At 38.6% G+C, this 21,073-nt stretch overlaps 1 protein-coding gene across 3 annotated transcripts in view; it reads right to left on the reverse strand.

The window, feature by feature from the left end:
* The window catches only part of hipk3a (homeodomain interacting protein kinase 3a), a 37,367-nt gene that overhangs the window by 11,271 nt on the left and 5,023 nt on the right, over positions 1-21,073 (reverse strand). For all 3 annotated transcript variants that reach the window (XM_065291681.1, XM_065291680.2, XM_065291682.1), the window contains exons 3-6: positions 8,154-8,277; positions 650-769; positions 418-504; positions 135-319 (exon numbers count right to left, since the gene is read on the reverse strand). In XM_065291681.1, coding sequence (XP_065147753.1) covers positions 135-319; positions 418-504; positions 650-769; positions 8,154-8,277 — 516 coding nt within the window. The remainder of the gene's footprint in view (positions 1-134; positions 320-417; positions 505-649; positions 770-8,153; positions 8,278-21,073) is intronic.

The following is a 21,073-nucleotide window of genomic DNA, read 5'->3' on the forward strand; positions in this document are numbered from 1 at the left end:
TTAGCAGAAACAGCGTGTTATGTGACCTTAAAGTATTTCTAGACCCTTTAATTATTGAAACCCCCCTCTGAACTACAATATCAAATTATCACAACAATCAACAAAAGCACATTTAAGAAGATATCTGGACATACTGGTTACAATGTGGAAAGTCCAGGAGGTGCTGCATAGTGACAAAAGGGTGAGAAAGTGCATCTGAAGGGGCGATTCTCTTATCAGCATCAATCATCAACATCATCTTCAGCAGGTCTACGAATTCTCTCCTGTCTGCTTTGTCCGCCAACTGGTCACATCCCTCCATGTTCAGCATTAGATTTACCTGATGAACAACCACAAAAAAAATCATTTTGTTACTTTCTCTTCTCAATATGTGTAGCAAATATGCCAACAAGTCAAGTAGAGTACATGTCTACTTACATGTCCAATGTCATCCAGGCAGCTGAAAATATACTTCCTCGCTTCCTTGGACTTCAGCCCCGTTTCTGTTTCATGCTCTTCTGTCGTCTGCGGAAACAGGAAGACCAGTTATTACATAAGACCTTTACATAAAGGCATACCAGAGCAGGCGGTAACGTGATATACAAGTACTTCCACACACACATTTATGACAGTAAATTCGTAGTTAAGTGGACAGGAAATGGCTTCTTGCCTTTAGTCTCCAGGCGGCGTATGGCGAATCAGACTCTTTGCAGAAGAAGCGGGCCGTCTTTGTTCCCACGTTTAAAAGCTGCTCTCCTGGCAACCCTTGGGTTTGTGAGATGTAACGAATCTGTGGAGACATTGATAATGAGTGGACTTAAGTGGAAAGATGGTCAACTGGTTTATGCAGGTTTTTTATGTGGTGTTTTAAAGAATGCTGCCTAGTGGGGAATCAAAGGTTCAAACATTTAAAACCATAACAAAGCACAACAGAGAGGCTTTGAGGTGTTTTGAAACAGAAAAATGCATGCATGCGAGTGAACCGCCCCTAATAAAACAGAGGGCTACTTATTCAGACTACACGTTTGTGAAACTAATATGTTGTGTTTTTCATATTTCTAACGTAAGATCTAAACAACAGCTTAACAATTAACAAAGCATGACACAAATTTTAGCAACAGTGACGAGTGGCTGGTATTTTTCCACTATTCCAAGAGGAAGTAATGCGAGATAAGACTGGTCCAGAATAGGTTGGTCCCTGCCAATGGTATGTGGAAAGGAAATCGTGTGCCAAAATACCAATGAACCATGCAGAAAGGTATTTTGCCTTGACAAGTATTTTCGCCAGTAATCCAAGTGATTATTAGAGACCAACGCGGTGAGAATTTTTCAAACTATTTGTGGGCATCACCCATGATTGTGCATGTTTATCAATGTAATTTTATTTACAATATATCTTGTGTGCTGTACATACAAACACAACATGAGAATAAACTAACAGCACAGATAATAGGGCTGGGTATCCATTCAGATGTTCCAGATCGATTCAATTTCGATTCACAAGCTATCAAATCGATTCGATTCCGATTCTCGATTCAATTTTCTATTCCGGTTCTCAGGATGCTTCCATACCTCTTACTTTTTACCATCCTTACTTTTTAAGTTTAGGTGGCATCAAAGTTGATGAAGCACCTAAAACCGCCATTTTAAGCACTGAATGAAAGAATGACAGGCTCCTTGGTAACATCGCGCAAGGTAAAAAAAGAGGGTGACATCTAGTGAAGAAGACTAGTAATTTGATTAACGTTAATCTTACGTTCATTTTTTGCAGGAAAAAAATAGATTCTGCTCTTTGAGAATTTATTCTGAATCGACCACGTATAAAAAAAAACGATTAATCGAAAAATTGCCCAGCCCTAACAGATAAGCACATAAAACAGCCATAGACTTAATGATTGAAAGCCATAGAAAACAGATAAAAGTTTTTGTGGCGGACCGGTTCTGACATTTAAAGTCCCCATGAAATCAAAATTAAAAATTCTTATTTTTTTATTAAATATTGCATAGTTAATTATAAACAATTAATCTGTGTGGGTCATTTTTTATTCATGTGCCCTCATAGACTTTAAACAAAATCTGAAAATGATACCTACATAGAAGGTATGCGACTTTAAGTGCAAAAATCATCCAGAGATGGTTTTACATGTCCATATACAACGCTAGAATTTGTCCACAGAATGAAATGGTCTGTTATTACCTTATTTGAAAGGGGTCATGAATAATAATGTTGATCTCTGCTGTGATTGGCTGTTTCTCAGAGCGGCTCATTTCAGTAGCTCTGTGTGTGTGCAAACAGACCTTATGTTTGAGCCCGTATCAGACAAAAATACAGATTTGTAAGAATCAATTATTCGGAGATTGGAAATGGGCGTTACAGAGTTGTAAGTTTGTGTTTTTTCAGTATGGACCTGCAAAACGTAAATCTAATATCCATAGTAAAACTTCAGCCTAAACACTAGCATATTGCCTTAACTAGCATATAACGCTAACTCAACAGACACAACATTGTTTTTAGCATTGTAACAACATTGTAATGAATTGAATATATTTTTAACCAGTGCTGGGCAAAGATTAATCGCGATTAATCGCATACAAAATAAAAGTGATTATAATTTTTTTTTTCATAATATGTGTGTGTACTGTGTGTAATTATTATGTATATTTAACCACACACACACACACACACACACACTAGGGCTGGGCGATTTGGCCTAAAAATAAAATCTCCGATTTTATTTTTTTTAATTCGACTTCCGATTTCCCCCCCCCACTTATTAAGAAAGGCAATAAGTACAAACGGCAGACAACTTAAAGCAAATTTTGCTTTTATTTAATCAAAAGCAAGACAAATGTAACCCCCATTTTTGAGATGAATAATAAATAAATAAACACCCTCTTGGAATCAAAGTCCCAGCTGTGTTTTAAGTGACACTTTGTAGTCTAGAGACTTAAAGGAGACAAACATTAACCTTGAGAGTAGCACCATTTTCGAAAGCATTAAAAATACAATAAAATCTGAGTAAAACTAGACAGTGAATGTTGTAGCTTGCTGTTGCCGTTTCGTGTGTTTGTGCTATGATGATGATGTTGTCGCTTGCTGATGCTGTTTCACGTGTGCTATGATGTTGTTGATGTTGCTATAATAACGCTACGGAAGCCCCGGGCAGCCAAAAATGCGCCATTACAAAAAAATCGAATTACTTATTTTTTAAATCGCCCACAACAAAAAATTCGAATTAATTCATTAAATCGATTTTTCGCCCAGGCCTAACACACACACACACACACACACACACACACACACACACACACACACACACACACACACACACACACACACACACATCATTCATTTCGGAAATTTTTATTTATACATTTTTCAAAATGTATATATCATATATAATATATAAAAAAATAAAAACATATACATACAAATGTAAATGTTTCTTAAATACGTACATGAATGTGTGAGTATTTATATATACATAATAATTATAGCACACACTCATTTTATGGGAAAAAAACACTTTTATTTGGTATGCGATTAATCGCGATTAATCTTTTCCCAGCACTATTTTTAACATTTTCAGTCAGTGTTATGTTGAGATTGGCCTGTTTTCCAGCGGTCTTTTGCAAGCTAGAGGTTTTCATACAACAATTGTGTTTAAGGCTCACAATATGGCATTACCATGTTAAGAACCCTTATTATTCATCTATGCCTAGATAAATACAGTTTTACATTCTACGGCATCTCTAAAAGGAAGTTTTGGTGGTGCTACACCATCATCATTTCTAGTTTTTGTCTGGTCCTTGGCACTACTAATAATCTCAGAGAGACCTCCCCCCAAGCAGTATACAGACAGGAGATCAGCGAAGAAAGATGGCATTATGGCATTTCAAGCTTTATAGACCATTAACAAGCTTTAAAAGTTTGTGAACAGAGTGTCAGGTAACTTAGTAAGCGCCTCCATTACCATCATGACAGTAAAACGTATTCAAATACTAAAAAATGCCTACTGCTGTGCCCGTTGGCACATAATTCAAGAATGACCAAAAGCTACTTCATTATTCACATTCAACTTATCAAACTTAGAATTGAGCTTCATTGAGCCTGTTTCTTGAGCGCTAAGCTATAAAAGGCTCAGAGCTGAGGTCTGTAATTCATACAGAGAGCAGTATCAGGTTTGCTGCCCCTAAAGGTTTTGTTAAGCTGCCAAGTCAAGATGCTGGCCACGCTCTTGCTGCCCATAACAGATGTCAATCCTCTCACACCAAACAACAGGCTTAATGTAGGCCAACCCATTATTGGCACAGAGCAAAACAAGTTCCTTACCATTTGTCTGACCTCTTTATCCAGAGCAATTTACACTTTGCAGGGACAAACCACTTATAGCAACTTAGGAGTTCGAGGATTAGGTCATTCAAAAATAAAACTCAGGGGTAGGTCATCAAAAAAACAAAAGATAATTTAATGAATTAAATAAATCATCTTTTGGGTGTATTCAGGACAGCACCAGTACATTATGACTCACTTTAACGCTTCATGAAAACACCCAAGAGTGTCGGCAAGAAAATATACGTTAGCGCTTCCATCACTGACCAACTATCGTCTTCAGTTACATAATTGAGACGATGTCGGGAACTGTCTCTTAGAGACCAGACTAGTTCTTTAACCACTAGGTCATGTAAACAAATGTGGTTGCTGCAGTGCTATAGCACGTTAAAAAAAGGAGCAAGTTTCAACAAGGGCGATGACCTCACAACGCAAATAACAATCACAAAGGCATTATTAACTGTGCTTGGTTAACCACACCGCTGTAGTTTTGGGAAAGGCAAGACCAGTTTAACTCCAGCAATGCAACGGTGCCATCTAAACACACCATTGTTCTTGTTGCCGTGGGAAACCGAGTTAGTGGTCAGTGATCGCATTTTCCTTCAAGCGTGCGTCTGTTGCTTCTTAGAAAAACTGTGTCATAGTGGGCCTCTACCAGTGAAAACAAGCCACTACAAAGCCCTCTTTGGCCACACGCTTTCATTCCCTCTCTCTCTCTCTTTCTTTTCCTCTCTCGACCATGACGACACCTCTCCATTTACAAGTGCAGAGGCTCAACATTGCCGTGTTAAACAAGCGGTGTTTATGGCATCTTAGGGGTGTTATAGCGGCATGATCAGGTTGCCAAAGTGCTGCACAAACACAGAGAGCGCTGAAGTGAGAACCTGCTGATAATGCAGGCTGGTGTGCGAGTGGGGTTTGCGGTTATAAATACATTCTGCTGTGTGGAGTGGAACTGGACCCGTTGCTGGCACGGAGATGTGGCCCATGGTTTGTGGTCAGCAAACCCAGACCACCTTATTCCGGTGCAGCTGACTAGCTTCGGTACAGTCAGATGTGCCATTCGCATCACAAAGATGACACCACTTCCGACGTCTGGTTTATGGGCAGTACCGGTCTACAGTGACGTTATATGCGTTGACACGTTTTAAATTTACATCTGATTCACTTCTCAAGTTATGTGCAAATGTATGAGTCAAGTAATTTTCTCTTTATATCTAGGTTTAAACATTTTTTTTTATACAAATAAATTTGTTAAAGGTCCCGTTCTTTCTGTGTTTTTGAAGCTTTGGTTGTGTTTACGGTGCACAATATAACGTGTTCATGTTTCATGTGTAAAAAAAACGCACTATTTTTTACACAATTTACTTATCTCTAAAGCGCTTTTTCACTGTCCTCAAAACAGGCTGATGTCTTCCTTGTTCTATGAAGTCCCTCCTTCAGAAATACGTAAGGAGTTCTGATTGTGTAGTTTGTTTAGTGTGTTGGGATTCAATAGCAGCTTAGCAGTGCCGTTTGAGCTTAGCTTGCGACTGACATATTCCTGTGGGCGGAGTTTAGTCAAAAATGTACGTTTTATTGACGTCATTTAATCGGGAAGTAGAGGGCTGTAGTTCAAACCGGTCATTCGTTGTAGGCTTTGAAAGGCGAATTCTGTTAAAGAAAATAAATCGCTTGGCATTGAACTTTGAGCTTTATCATTTTACAGCTATTATTTATGCTATAACAGCAACATTACACACAAACTAGGGTTTAAAAGACTTTGAATATAGTAGGGCTGGATATTGATTCAGATGTTCCAGATCGATTAAATTTCGATTCACAAGCTATCAAATCGATTCGATTTTGATTCTCGATTCAATTTTCGCTTCGGGTTCTCGGAGCGGTTTTTATACTCGATTCTCGATTCAACTCAATGAATATAGATTAAATACTATATTAATAAAAAAGAACCGTGAACAGAAGTTTACAAGTGTGTAAATAATAAGAAGAAATTAAAAGCCACAACACTATCGTTGTCGTCTTGCTTGCAAAATCTAAAATGCTTCCATACCTCTGACTTTTTATGTGAAGGTGGCATCAACGTCAATGAAGTTCGATGTTTGCAGAAAAAATATGGGGGGAAAAAATCGATTCTGTTCTTTGAGAATCGATTCTGAATCGACCACATAAAAAAAAACAATTAATCGAAAAATAAAAAAAATTTGCCCAGCCCTAGAATATAGTGCAGGGGTTCCCAAACTTTTTTTCCTGCGCACCCCCTTCTATGTCCCAACCTGGTTGGCGCACCCCCAATCCCCATTTTAAAAAAAATCCAAAAAATCTTTGTTTTCTCACCATAAATACTCATGTTTAATCATGCGCAAATAACCAAGGGCCGGTTGCACTAGCCGGACGTTAAGAAGTTGGGTGTAATAGTCCTACGTCGGGCTTAGCTAAGTCCAACATTGTGAAAAATATTTACGCCTATTGCACCGTCTGAAACTACGCTCAGCGTAGATGATGCGCGCCCCCGTGTATGCGTTTAACCACTGTGATATTTAGACGCCATTCGAGTTTACTATGGTAAAAAAGGTACACTTACTGCCGTCAGCTAATAGATGACATATGAGAGGTTTCCTCATGTTTACCAGTGCGTCACGTGCAGACCCATCAAACACATTAACGAAAGCCTTTACTGTTCGCACAAAAGGTGTATAATAGTTTGCAGATTCATTATAACAGCTCAAGTTTCAAACAAAATTAAATGAAAGCTTTTAATAAGTTCCCTACAGTGTCTTTTTAAGTATGTATGTATTTTATTATATAATTCATTGGCGGTCTCTTTACCATGCATGAAAACACATTGCTCGCGTATCCTGTGCCAATGTCTCGTCACATTTCATTATTTCTATTTTTGCCATAAAAAGTCTCTCTCTCTTGGCCCCTCTCCTCCTTCGTGACTAACAACTTTATCATAAGACGTCCCACATGACAGTTTCCCTGATTTCAGTCAGTTAAGCATATTTATAATATATATGGAATGAATGAAACGAGTTGGCACGCATATAGCGGCTGCAGTGCATAACAGAAGAGCAGTGCGTAGAAAAAGACAGCAGCTGTCTTCTACGTTTCTATCAAAAACTAATAAATTATAGTTTTTTATTTAAAATAAAAGCGATTACAAAGGAAATGTTTACTGTTCATTTTTTTATTTATTTATTGTATGGAAAAATCCCACTTAAAGAAACAGACCGCCATTACATTTTTCCTCTCGCGCACCCCCTGGTGGCAGCTCGCGTACCCCTGGGGGTGCGCGTACCACACTTTGGGAATCCCTGATATAGTGCATAAAACGTTTATGGTGATTTTATAATACGTTGTCCTTTAAATAGCTTGTAAGTAACAACCACGCTAACGCACATATCAGAACTGGATCGGTCATGTTGTCGGCCCTCAATCCGATCCGATAATTTAGTTTACATCAAAGTCTGAAACCTAATAAGAAGTTGACGTGCATAATGATGTCAGCAAATTAATAATCCATACTGACAGAAGCAAAATACTTTGAGCTTTAAATGCTTGTGAATTTTGTTCATGGTTTGGAGTGCACAAATTTATAGATATCCGTAAGGCTAACATTATTTAACTATAATCAAACAAAATGTATTTATTATATTCTTTAAGTTTTCCCGGCACAGATTCTATGTGGGCCTTATTTCAAAATGAAAGATATTTAATCAAAATGGCTTAAAAGCCAATATACTGCACTGGAAAAAGCAAATAATTTTATCGGCCAAAAGACTACAGATTAGTCAAAACACAAAGCACGTCATTATCTGAGATCACCGCCTGCTCTTACCTGGTCATACTCCAATGCTCCTGGATAGAGCGGCCAGCCCAGGAACAGCTCAGCAATGACGCAGCCCAGCGACCACATGTCTATGGCCTCACAGAAGGGTAAGCCCAGGATGATCTCTGGTGCCCTGAAACACACATTAACAGACATAGATGATTAGATAAGATAATGGAGGGGTCACCTTGACAACAGGCTGTTGATTAAAAACCAATAGGGCACTTATAATAATATGAGAGCTCTGATGCAGACAAACCAAAACAACAAGCATTTCTTCAGGATGATCTATACAACAGATACATTTATGCATATTCAAAGCGACTTAGGGGGCGGTTACACTAAACTTTAAGCATGCAAATATTTTCGGACATTGCTGCGAATAAGCCTGGGGAGCGCTTTGTAGAGAGAAAGGTCACACAGTTATCATATATCTTCATGTTATAGGAATTTGCAGGTCAGAGTTCATCAGACTTGAACTTTGGTACGCAGGGAAATGTGATATATCTTTGCACGAGCTTGTGTTTCCTGTCTGACATATGAATGGAAGTCTATGGAACGAAAAGTGTATTGGGACCGCCCCTTTATGGTGCATTCCAGCTATACATTTTTAATCACTATGCATGTTTCGGGGAAACCAAACCCCGACCCCTAACGAATAATATGCATATGCATCATCTAGTTTATAAAAAGATGTTCACATATGTATTTGATATTAACATCCAACCGTCTTGATGATGGTTTAATGACTCAGTGAGTCCGGTTCGAACCAAGATGCATACATCTTGCACTCATTTTGCTGAGGGGGTCGTGTTTTACATCCATATTGATATTATCCTTAACCTAATGACGATGACTTCCTGTTCTCATGCTGTTTGAGTCTGGGCTTTGACGTCAACGGGCCCATACACATCTGCTACCGTGACAACGAGAGGGAAAATGCTGGCTGCCTAGCGACAGATGAGGCCGGATCCAAACACTCAAACTGTGTGATGACAGAGGTGGAGTTTGATGACAGATAATTAACCCTGGTCCGCATGAATAATCAACTATAGAGTAAACTCATGCGCTGACAGGTTAATTCAGATAAAATCATAAAAGGTTGTTTGCCTTTGTGTGTATACAAAGATGTATACAAAAGGACACTTGCATCAGGAAAAGCAATTGATACCACAATACATCATGCTAGATCACTAGTTAGCGTCTGTAACTACTGACAATACCCTACTTACGCGGTAACAAAAGCCACTGTGAATAATTTACTAGTGTCTTAGCAATGAGAGACTACCTTAAACTCTAAGCTTTGAAACGAAGTTACAGGTTTGCCTTTGTTTTTGGTAATGTCAACATTTAAGGTGCCATTTAAATTTAACCTGAAATAAAAGTGTCAAAGCTGTAAAACGTATGATTAACTCATGCGCTGACTCAGAATGACACGTTATGCATTTCACACAGTGATGTAAAAAATAGCACAGATTTACTGTTTTGCTGTTGCTTTAATGAAACTACTACTGTTTTGAGAAGGGCTGCTATAAAAATCTCTCTTGCATGAGATGCTATTTTTTGCCTTGGAAACAGTGCGGCTTGGTTGACCGAATAAACACGAGTATGCTTGGCACCGTGACAAAAAACAAACACTGTGCTCTATACTTGGTGCAAGATCTTAGGTACTAAACCCCAATAAATCTCCCGCATAGCTATCGGGAAGGGGTTTTAAATCCAAAAGCTAACACAAGGTAAACATAATACCACACAGTCCAGCTGCGCAGGGGGTAATTCAATAGCAGGGGGCAAAAGGACAAAAGGGTATTAGTTTTGATACCCTGCCACACAGGGGGGTGAGAGGGGGTAGAGAGAGACCAGTGACAACTAGCTAAGAGACAGGGGACCTATCTTAAAATCACTGCAGACATACAGACACACAGAAGAGGCGTGGTATTATTAGGGTTCGGCGATACAATGGGTCCGATCCACATCAGATACAGTGCGTAAGTGTGGTAGTTACTATCAAGATATTTAAAAGACAAATGAAGCTTTTCCATTGCATAGTACCCCACGGTTTGGTTTGGATCAGCTCACTTTTTCACTGGGTGCAAAAAGCTCAATACTTTTTTAGTACCACCTCAGTAAGGGTTCCAAGCAACCTGAGCTGATACCAAAACGTGACGCGAAAACACTGTAGATACCTGATTGGTCTGAGAGAATCGTCACTACCAGCTTCATCACTATAATGTAAAAAATTAGCATTACCTTAGTGCCAGCTTGTGCCGTCTCAAGCAAACATGTTGTCATCTGTGCTCTGCTAGAAGTTCCCAAACTCATTTTTGGTAATGAAAAACACCCACCGTTGAGAATCAGGAACACTATACCATTTTGTTCCAGACTTCCAGTTTGTGGCGGTTCACGACAGGCACGTTCGCATATATGCTTAAATGCAACTTAAATAAGGCTCAGCGGAGCGCGTCGACTGACGCCACGGGTGTTTGTACAGAAACTGTCATGTGAGACAGAGGTAGTGATAAAAGTGATGTGCAAACATCTATTTGTGGTGGTCAATTTTAATTTTATGGCAGACTGAGAAATAAATGAATGTATGGGAATGTACAATGGGGTACATCTCACTTGTATGATGTCACAGCAGTAGGCAACGCAAATATAACGACATGCCTATAATCCATCCCACTCCAAAGTGTTACTAAACTCGATGGAAAAGCCAACCAAGCCAAAGTGAGGTTAGCTGACCTGACCCAAACCGTGGGGTACTATGCAATAGAAAAGTGCCAAAAGTATTATAAAAAGGCACTATAAATGTTTTCATGCACAATATTAAAGTTACATTATTCTGTGTCTGGGATGCGCATAAGAGTAAGTGCAAATATAAGTGCATCATTCTGTGAATAAACATAATTTTTTGCCTTTTTTACCGCAATAGTTTTGTGCAATTAAGGAAAATATATTTAACCTATTTATTTGGTCAAATGTACCCATCATATGTCGTCTTGAACACTGCCTTGATTAATTACCCGTTAAGAACGCAGACAATCTTGAAACTTGAAAATCATTTTGAAGTCCCACTGTGGTGAAAATCAAGTTTTTATTGTTGTTTGTACATCTATGTGGTGCGTTAAAATGCTTTAAGACAAACTATGTGCAAAATTATCATTCAACCCCACTGCTGAGCATTTTATCCATACTATTTGAGTTTTTCAAAGACGTCACACACAAGTAACCAATCACATAATCACATTTCAACTCATACGTGCTGAACTCACGTCTAACCTTTTAACATCAGCGCTAAAAACATTGCACAGCTAACGTATGTATTGTGAAACCAGTCTTCGCAGTTGTCTGAAACTACAGAAATTAAAATAAATTGCATATTCATATACTGCATATAGGGTCTAAGTTGTGCAATTGAGTTGAAGCAAAGACTAATTTGCACATTCATAGATACACTGTAAAAAATAAAAAGTTGACTTAACTTAAATTTTCAAGGCAACTTGCTGCACAGCTTTTTTGAGTTTACTCAACTCTTTGATGATGTAGTTCATCTAACTCAATTTACTGAGTAATGTCAACTTACACAAATAAGTTGAACCAACTTAAACTGATTAGGTAATAAGCAAATTTCTATGTTTACTCAACTAGTGGCTAAGTTGGGTAAAGAGTAATTTAGTATATCCAAATTGAACTAATCTACATGTTTTGGACTGTGGAAGTGTACACAGAAAGGTCTCATAAACAAAGTCTTTGTCTGACTTAAACCAGAGACCTTTTTGCTGTGAGGCAACAATGATGCGCGTCAACTCATTGTGCTGCCCTCTACACTGAACACACACTTCTCAATCATGGTAACAATGAACAAACATCATTCTTTAAAAATTACTCTAAATACAACATATAACTAACATTAACAACATAACAACATAAATAAATCCAGCAAACATTAAAACAGTCATCTTTTTTAGTAAATATTAACCAAAGAAGTGAACATGTCGCAATGCATGCTGGGAACCATTCCGACCATTGTTTTTTTTAAATTGCTTGTTCAGATTACTCAGGTTGGCAAGTTGGGTAAACGAATTGGACAAAAACTTATACATCTAAGTCCAGTCAACAAAATAATATTTGTTAGCTGAATGATTATGTTCTTTTCATTCAGTGAACACAAAATAATCAATTGACGCCCTTCAACAAAGAAATCTTTGTTCAAGTTACTTAATGTTCTTTGTTGAATGAACATTTTAAAGTTGGATTTTTTACAGTGTATGCATACACTAAATGATCACATTCGGGCTGTTTTAAAGCATGTAGAAATTACCGTTACAAGAAAAACCTGCTATGATGACGCTCAAAGATGAGTTTTAAGTGATAAAATTATCGACAACAGGGAGACTTTAAATGATACTAGCTAATACTCGGAATCCTGGTATTAAAAGTAGATCAGCAACGAAAAAAGTGCATCCCTAGGTATCATATCATTAATGAAGCAATGGATGCATGTTGACTGTGATGCCAAATAAGGTTAAGAGAAAACTTTTAAAAGGGAAGTGTAGCAATCTGGCCATAAACTTGACAAAGCCACATTTCATGAAACTATTTCCCCAATGATCTTTGCTTAACAGTTACTAATGTAACAACCGACGCAACACACACAAAAACATGAATGTATGTGAAGTGAGGACAGAAGTACTCTCAAAAAATAGACATGACCTTCTGTCTGCTTCTTTGCATTTATACCACTGTGGTTATACAGAACTTTCCCAGCAACCCACAGTCAGCAGGAAATATGATTTCAGGTGAAAGAATCAGGGGAAGTTACCAAAATCAGGTCAGAAAGAATGATGACATAACACAGCAGGTCTGGACTTCCCAACACCGCACCTCAAACAATGAGTTACTGTTAGACGACTTACACCATTGCATTATGTTTGATTAGGTTCAAGGCTTAAAACATTAAAGCTTTTTACCTTGAGGCAAAATTAGATTTCACAGTGCTTATTTACCTTCTAATGTATAACAAACAGCCAATACCTTATACAGCATACAAAATAAATTAAATCAAATAGTGTGGTTGTCATATTTCTAATTTCATAAAACATGCACATGCTAATGCGTAACTTGAGTTATTGAGAAAATATTGAAGTGGTGATGTTTTATTATGCACTGTCCTTTGATGATAAATGCCAACAACTGTTAAATTATAATTAACTAACCATGTTAATCTCCCGAAAAAAAAAAATGCATGGGTCATATTTCAACCATAAATTAAAAGGAGAAAATAATTTTTTTTTTTACCGGAACATTAGGGTTAATTTAAATACTGCATTTTACATTGCAGTCATAACAATTGAGTTTAATATCCATAAAAACAAAATGACATGCAAAAAATGTATCTTAAAGCTACAGAACCATGGGAATTGTCTGGGGAATGTACCATTAATGTTACAGGGTTCCCACACCTTAGTTAACTTCAAATTCAAGGACCTTTCAAGGACTTTCCAGGTCCAATACCCTCAAATAATTTAAGGACTAAATGTGGGGCCACATTACAAGTGAGAACAAGGTTACATGTGTTACCTTTTAAGATACATTGTTACAGTTCCCTTTCAAGGGAACCCGCACAGCTTCACTGTGGTGACACTTTGGGGACGCATCCAGGGGTAAGTGCGTCTGAATGTGTATATCAAATTCAACCAATCGTGAGGCTTAACGACAAAGACAGGTGACGCGGGAGCCAGGAAGTATATCGCTATCTGAAATATTGCCAAAGACGGCATTACAGGGACACAGGAAGTATGGCAAGGGAGACGCAGCGTCTCATTCCCTTCTCAAGGCACAACAGTTATATCCTTAACAAGAGACCAGAGTTTTCATGTGTCAAACACAACTATGCCAAAAAGCATTTTGGTATGAATCAACATTCGCATACAGAAGGTATAAGCATTTAAAGCGAATAGTTTAGCATGTGTGCTTAACAAGTCTAGAATTATGATATTATCCTACACTACACAGGGAATAATATGGATTTGCATAAAATAGATTCAAGCACTTTCAATGACCTGTATCTATGCATGTAGATTTTCAAAAATTTCTTGGGGCCTTGAATTTTTTCCCCCAGATTCACAAACTTTCAAGGATATTAAGGACCCGTGGGAACCCTGTGTCAACAGTAGCCAACTTTTATAGTACTGTTATGAATCCGTAAAAGCCAACAAGTCAATGTTTTTTAAAACCCAGTCTAATTTTGAACCCCTATCCAACAGTTATTTCCTGTGAGGTTAGTGGGGTGGGAAGGGGGAGTCCGTGTCATCTGGTTCATTCTGAGCTTCAGCTGAAAATCCTGCTGCCCCCACTGCCTATCCGGCTACCGGGACAGCGATGCCTGACCACACAATAACCTCTCTGAAGGCCAGCAGATCTACGCAGCTGTTCAGAAAACAAGCAAACGGCACGTCGTCTGGAGAGTGCCACTCGGAATGAGATTTCACCTCGGTATATAAAGAAAGACGTTGAAATGTGTTGGGGGACTTGAGATTAGGAAGATAAGCTGTGTTACAGCCCTTGTCAGTAGCCTCTGACCACAAACAGACAGCGTGTGTGAAAGTTTAATAAATCCACCCCCATCCGATCAGTGGTGTCTTTCTAGGGTTTTTAACTTGCTTGCATATTTTTTGTTTTTATATTTTCACACCATCTAGCTGTTTTCAAAACCAAGACTGCATCTGAGAGGTGAACAAAAAAGGCCTAATTATACAGAGCTTCTTTAAAACCATCTTGTTTAACCCACCAATTAAGTTTAGATTGAAAGTATATAGATCAGACTATCTGGCACAATTTCAAATGCTGGGGGAGACCAAAATAAGAGCATGCAGCCAGAGCAGATGATCCACATGTGCCTGGAGCAAAAGCAAAAGTCTTTCTGTAACTGAGGCCTTTGTGAGTAGAGAACAAGAAAGAAGACTCGGGTCATTGGGTTTTTCACCTCCCCCCTTCGGTTCACAATCCAGTCAGAGACCTTTTCGTAAAAACAAATCCCACCCGAACACTGCTCATCTAATCTACCGTATTTTGTTTGACTGCAGTATATTTCTATTCTATGCACGTTATAATCCGGTGCGCCCTATATATGAAAACAGTTCTAAAATAGGTCATTAATTGAAGGTGCGCCTTATAATCCGGTGTGCCTTATAGTGCAGAAAATATGGTACTTGTGCAGCAAGCAGTTATTCGGATGGACGTCCACTTAAGGCACATTTACGTGATGTATTAAAAACTGAAAAGTTTGTTAACGCTGTTAAACGGATACACGTTCACATGAATTTTAACGAAAAACTACAAAATGCTTTTTTTTGCATTTTGCGGTTCACACGAATTTGCGGCTGATGCCCAAGTGGAAAAATTTAAACTTTGGCGGAATTTCGCCCCGCGTTAACCAATCAGGAACCTGCTTGCTGCTGTGGCTGCAGCCTCGCCCAGAGTCACTCATTCAGCATGAAGGTTTAATATTGTCCGTAAGCAGTCACCAGGAGCTATACGACACAAGTTCTTATTTCTATAGAGATAGGAATTAAAAGGACCTCGCTTGGATGAGTGTCAGTGAGGACATTGGGCAACCTGGTAAGTTGTAAATACACATGTCACTTTTGATGTTTATCGACCCGTGCCGTTTATAGTATGGTTACCAAATAATAGTAAGGTTACCAAATACAAACTGGTAACTCTCTCTATAAATGCACAATCAACATCAGTCATCTTGCAAACAGACAACCGCATAGCACTTGCCCCCCCCACAAGAAGCAGCGTTTGCCTCCGACACGCGTCAAATGCTTGCTTTTTCCGCACGTCTACTTCCCTCTACACGCACGAATGCATTCAAACTGTTCAAGCGGCAAACTAGGTACGGTAGACGCGATTTTGACGCCTGAAACACGGTTGGTGTAAACGTAGCATTAAAGCTTCAATGTTTATGCATACGCGAGGGTCTGCTTTATGGCTGGGACGATAAATTGTGTGATTCTGCTTGCAATGCTTCTCAATGATTTTACTGTGAAATACTGCTATATCCAAAAACTAGAGGGTGCTCCTGTGCAGAAACTCAATATGCGCCACAGAAGAAGTAGCATTAACACACGCAGCTCCAAGAAAAAAAAATATTTATATCGCATTCTCGTTAAACCTTTTCAGGTATTTTCATGATAATAATGAATATTTATAATGTTTATGTTTGACGAGTGTTGCTTTTTCAAAGGCATGTTATTAAAGACTCAAACTCATTGATTTTAATTGATAAGGCCTTCCTACTGATCAAAGAGCCATAATACATGAAAGAGCTGTGCCTTTTGAATCTTGCCTTAGCGATTCAAAACTGATATCAGACTGATAATATAATAAGACATTAATATGGATATAGATGAATCATCCCAGCCCTATTCCTTGTACAGTACACGGGACGCAGATTCTGTCATCAAAATAGTACACATGTACTGTACGTGCACAGCAAAAAAAATGTAACCACTTGTACTTTCTAAGGTTAGGTCAGGCATGTGTCTTAGTAGTTTACACAGAGATGGTAACAGCGTCATTTTCAAGAAAATTGCACTTTGAACCCCATTTTACAAAACTTTGCAATTTCAGGCACGCAAAATGCGTTTGTCGTGTAAACGAACGGCCAAAAAATACAATGTTTTTCATATTTAGTTGAAAACACTTGTGTAAACGCCCTCTTAGAGCCATCCAAAACTTTTCCATGTGTCCCTCTGCATAAAAAACAAGCATCACAGGTCCCTTTGCTGAGAGCTCACAATCTGAAAGGTAACTTTAGTTGAGTAATACAATGCCCGTTATGACATCATGTACCGTAGGGATTGGTATGGAATTTAAAAGTTTGGGTTCGCCTGTCAAGAGTTTTTAATAACTGACCAACGCACTTAATCTTGCATGCAAGGTAACAAGAAATGCAGTTATCGACAAAAAAAATCAGTCAAACAACACCTTTATTAGCATTCAGTTTTAGATCTGTCAAACAACACCTATAATTTACACAGAACAGGTCTTTGAAATAAAAAAATCTATCTAGATCATTTTCTGTGCAAGTAAAAGCATTAACAAAAAACAAAGTGTCTCCATTCCGGTTTCTAGTCATAACATCGTCAAATACAAAAAAACAATCTAATTTTTTCTCCAGCGTGTCACTTTACAAAGCTAACGCCCATAGGGTACAGCATACCATTCATAGCTTAATCCTAGCTTGTGCGCCGCTCTGCAGTATTAGAAACGGATCATACAATGCAAACACATGGACACAGTGAAACCTGGTAGCCAGAACTACTTCCAGAACCAAGTATAGAGTTTATTGTACAAAACAAACATTTTTATGCAAGCTAGGCATTCCTGAGGTAAAAACAGATTATCACCAGCAGGCTTGGGAACGGGCGAATACGAAGCTGCAAAATACGTAACTAAGCTACAATAATATTTTGCCGTGCAATAACGTACAATGTTCCCACAGACATTTAACAAGACTTAGGCCTACTTGAGTGCTTCAGAGACAGAAGTGTTGTTTGCATGAAGTGTTGTGAGACTGCAGCGCCAAAGTAATAAACAAAGCCTTTTCAAAACTCGTTTGGGCTCCCGACGGAAATGCTGAGAAATGCAGACGGTCTGGCCGGCCTCAATGTACATTAGACCAGGCAGACAAACAATCCCCTACAGGAGCCTGATGATCTGAGGAAGGCAGACCATAAATGGCTATATAATGAGGTATTGATTTAGTCGAGATGTTCTTTAGGAGACTAGTGTAAAGGATTCAGCTTTACATCCAATGAGCAAATCAGCAGACTTTAGTTTCCACTCCCTGATTCCAGTCCAATAATCTTATAAGGAGATTATCAAACATATTTCATTAAAAAACCGTGCATGGGTGTAATCGATCACATGAACTCTTATTGTTAGGCGAAGTATACCGTTAAATGTGGGAAGTGAGCCTGGAGCCTCCACAGATGAAATGACAGCCCTAAACCAGATGACATGTAAATCAAACTCTATGTTCCAACGAAGGTATAAAGCTTCACACCTGTAATCTATCCTGTTCCTAATCAAAAAGTCGAGCAGCAGCAAGCTGTTACAGGATGCTGGGTTTCATCTTCATGTGGCTGATATACAGATTATAATGCACATCAAGTACGACTTACAAAAGATCAAACTGATTCCAGCCTCTTAAAATGCAGCTGCAACACAAAACAAAGTTTCTATCACTGTCCCCAATTGTCGAAGCACAAAAATTACATCAAACTATATTCCACTGACCTTTCTAAAAGCATCCAAATAAATACTAGACAGTTCACATGACGTAACATCACCCTGATACCAATCACGTGAGGGGGCTTAATTTCAAGCCTGACCCAGTCTCCTAAAGTGACTAAACAACACGAATGAGGATAGACTAGGAACATTAACCCTGAATGAAGCCTCTATTCAGAACAGTCTTGTGAGGGTTCAGTAACTACCATCTGGTTGGGGGTCAAGTCGCTTTTGAAACCTTGTGAGGGTTGCGGTCAACGAAACCTGACGGAGCAACTAATGCCGCAAGGAGTTTGCAACACATGATCACTGCATCAAAGGAACTGGGCAACACGAACAGCAAGATGTGCATTATAGCGCAGTAAATCATACGATCAAACCTTTCGGCTATGCTCATTAGACCAGGAATCGAGCCAATTGGGTCTTCTTCATTCTGCTCAAAAATTCACATGATCCAAAAACCAGTGATAGAGAACAGATGCACAAACTAATGGTCATTCCTTATGCCGCAGATGGACAGGACCTCGCTTAAAGATCACCAATGGTCCGGTTCACAAGTTTAAGTGTAAGTGTGTATTAGTTCATGTTAACAATATGCAAAAGATACATATCCCAAAGTAAACAATGACACGAGTTATTGTCTCCAACATAAATCTCTTTTCTTGGACCACAACAAACACACGGATTCTAGGCAACAGTTTACTTTCTGGGATTGGTGATGTAGAGAAGACTGACATTATCATAATTCCTCCCGCTTGAACTTTACAGCCTGTGGGTTAACTCCTGTTAGCATTGCATTGTGTCCGAATCTTTCAAACATGGTAAAGAGTGTCACATTTCCGGCTGATGTATTCAGGCCAATCACAACATACAGGTTAGCTGGCCAATCAGGGACAGTTTTGTACAAAATCCGTGCGTTTCAGGAAAACAGGGAAATTTGGAGCTACAAAAATGTACAGTATGTGGAAAATAATGTGTTTTTTAACCATAAACCATGCAAATGCATTGTATTATACCAAATATACAAAATAACATCAAAGTATTAAATTACAAAAGTATAAAGCTAGAATTAAGCTACCTTCTTGACTGGCCGCTACAGTCCAGGAATAACAAAGTTGAAATTTACAGGGTAAACCAAAATGTTCCTTTACACACGAAAGTGGGCATCAAGAAGTATGCTAATTCAGCAAAACCGTGGCCCTTGAAACCGCACAGTGGGTGAGGTTTTTGGACTCTTTCACCTGCCCCAGGACTTACAGTGCAGAGTACAGACTGTTTAGTTTTGAACAGCACACAGAGTCCATTCAGGCCAGCCAGACTTGGGCCCGTCACTCAACCTTCTGTTAAATGCAAACAGCTTGTTATGCAAAAGGTCTGTGTATATCAGTTTTACAAGGGTTTTAACGGTTTCCAATCTTATGATAACACTATCTTGTTGCTAGCTAAGTAGCCAGTTTCAAAACACAGAGCCAAGTATGGAAACATCAGAACGCCTAATAGGAACATTTGCGACACAACAAACGTATATAAATATAATTTGGGAAATCTAATTAGACATGGCAGATATTCAAATCAAACAAGGACAGACGCTTGACATTCACCACTTTAAATAACTTTTTAAGTTGGGGAGGGAAAAATTCCTAACTCAGCCAAGGCAAAAAAAAAAAAAAACACACAATAGGCTGAATAACATCAAGGAAGCCAAACAACAGAAAACGCACTATTGTCGCGACTTGAAACTCAAGAAGGCACCTCACTTTTCGTGTAACTTGACACACGCTGACCTCAGCCACACAATGAATAATTAATGAGCCAAAGGCACACTAGGGTATCATAGTAACTGCTAGGGACAACTTCTACTACAACTATTATGACGGTAGTATCTACGTCCATGTTGCACCAAAGGCATTTCAATACGGTTTCGTGATAGTTTAGTTTAGCAAGAAAACATATGTGTGATATTTAATGCCAGTGAACTAGAAAGATAAGTTTTGTAGCCTGATACAGAAATGGTCTAAGATGCCAAAAAATGTGCCAATACACATTAATAAGATCATTTACTTGTAACACAAAAGTGCTATATTTAAAACATTGAACAAAGATTAACCATTTGTAAACAGGTGCAAACTGAAAAAACAGATGTCATTTTCTAGTTCACTTCATGAAACGTGCCCTACGCAGCCTACTCTGCACATACAAAACTGAATACTTGTCATGACAACCTCACATACCATGGTGACTATGAACACAAGGAGATACGCCCTAAAATTGTGTGAACCAGAATTGTGCTGAAAAAAGCCATGGCGTTGATCATGAGGAAAGATGGACAACAAACTGTTATTTTTACTCGCTTTTAAAACCAAAACTTTGTTACGCTTCAGATGCAAGGCTATCCAAAACACATGGTCTTTAATGAAGAATGCAGCACCATATGCAAAAACATTTGGATTGGGTACAAAAAGATGACTTGGCTTACGTGCAAAGGTGCATTAATAAAATATTATGATCAACAATTCAGTCAAAAGGCTTGTTTTTGAAATGAAACGTGTACTTCATAAAACACCTTATTCATCGTCCTGATAATATGACTAATAACTAGTTACAATAGCAACAACAATCTGCCTTTC

Source organism: Paramisgurnus dabryanus, chromosome 23 (assembly GCF_030506205.2).
Source record: "Paramisgurnus dabryanus chromosome 23, PD_genome_1.1, whole genome shotgun sequence".
Classification (NCBI taxonomy): Eukaryota; Metazoa; Chordata; class Actinopteri; order Cypriniformes; family Cobitidae; genus Paramisgurnus; species Paramisgurnus dabryanus.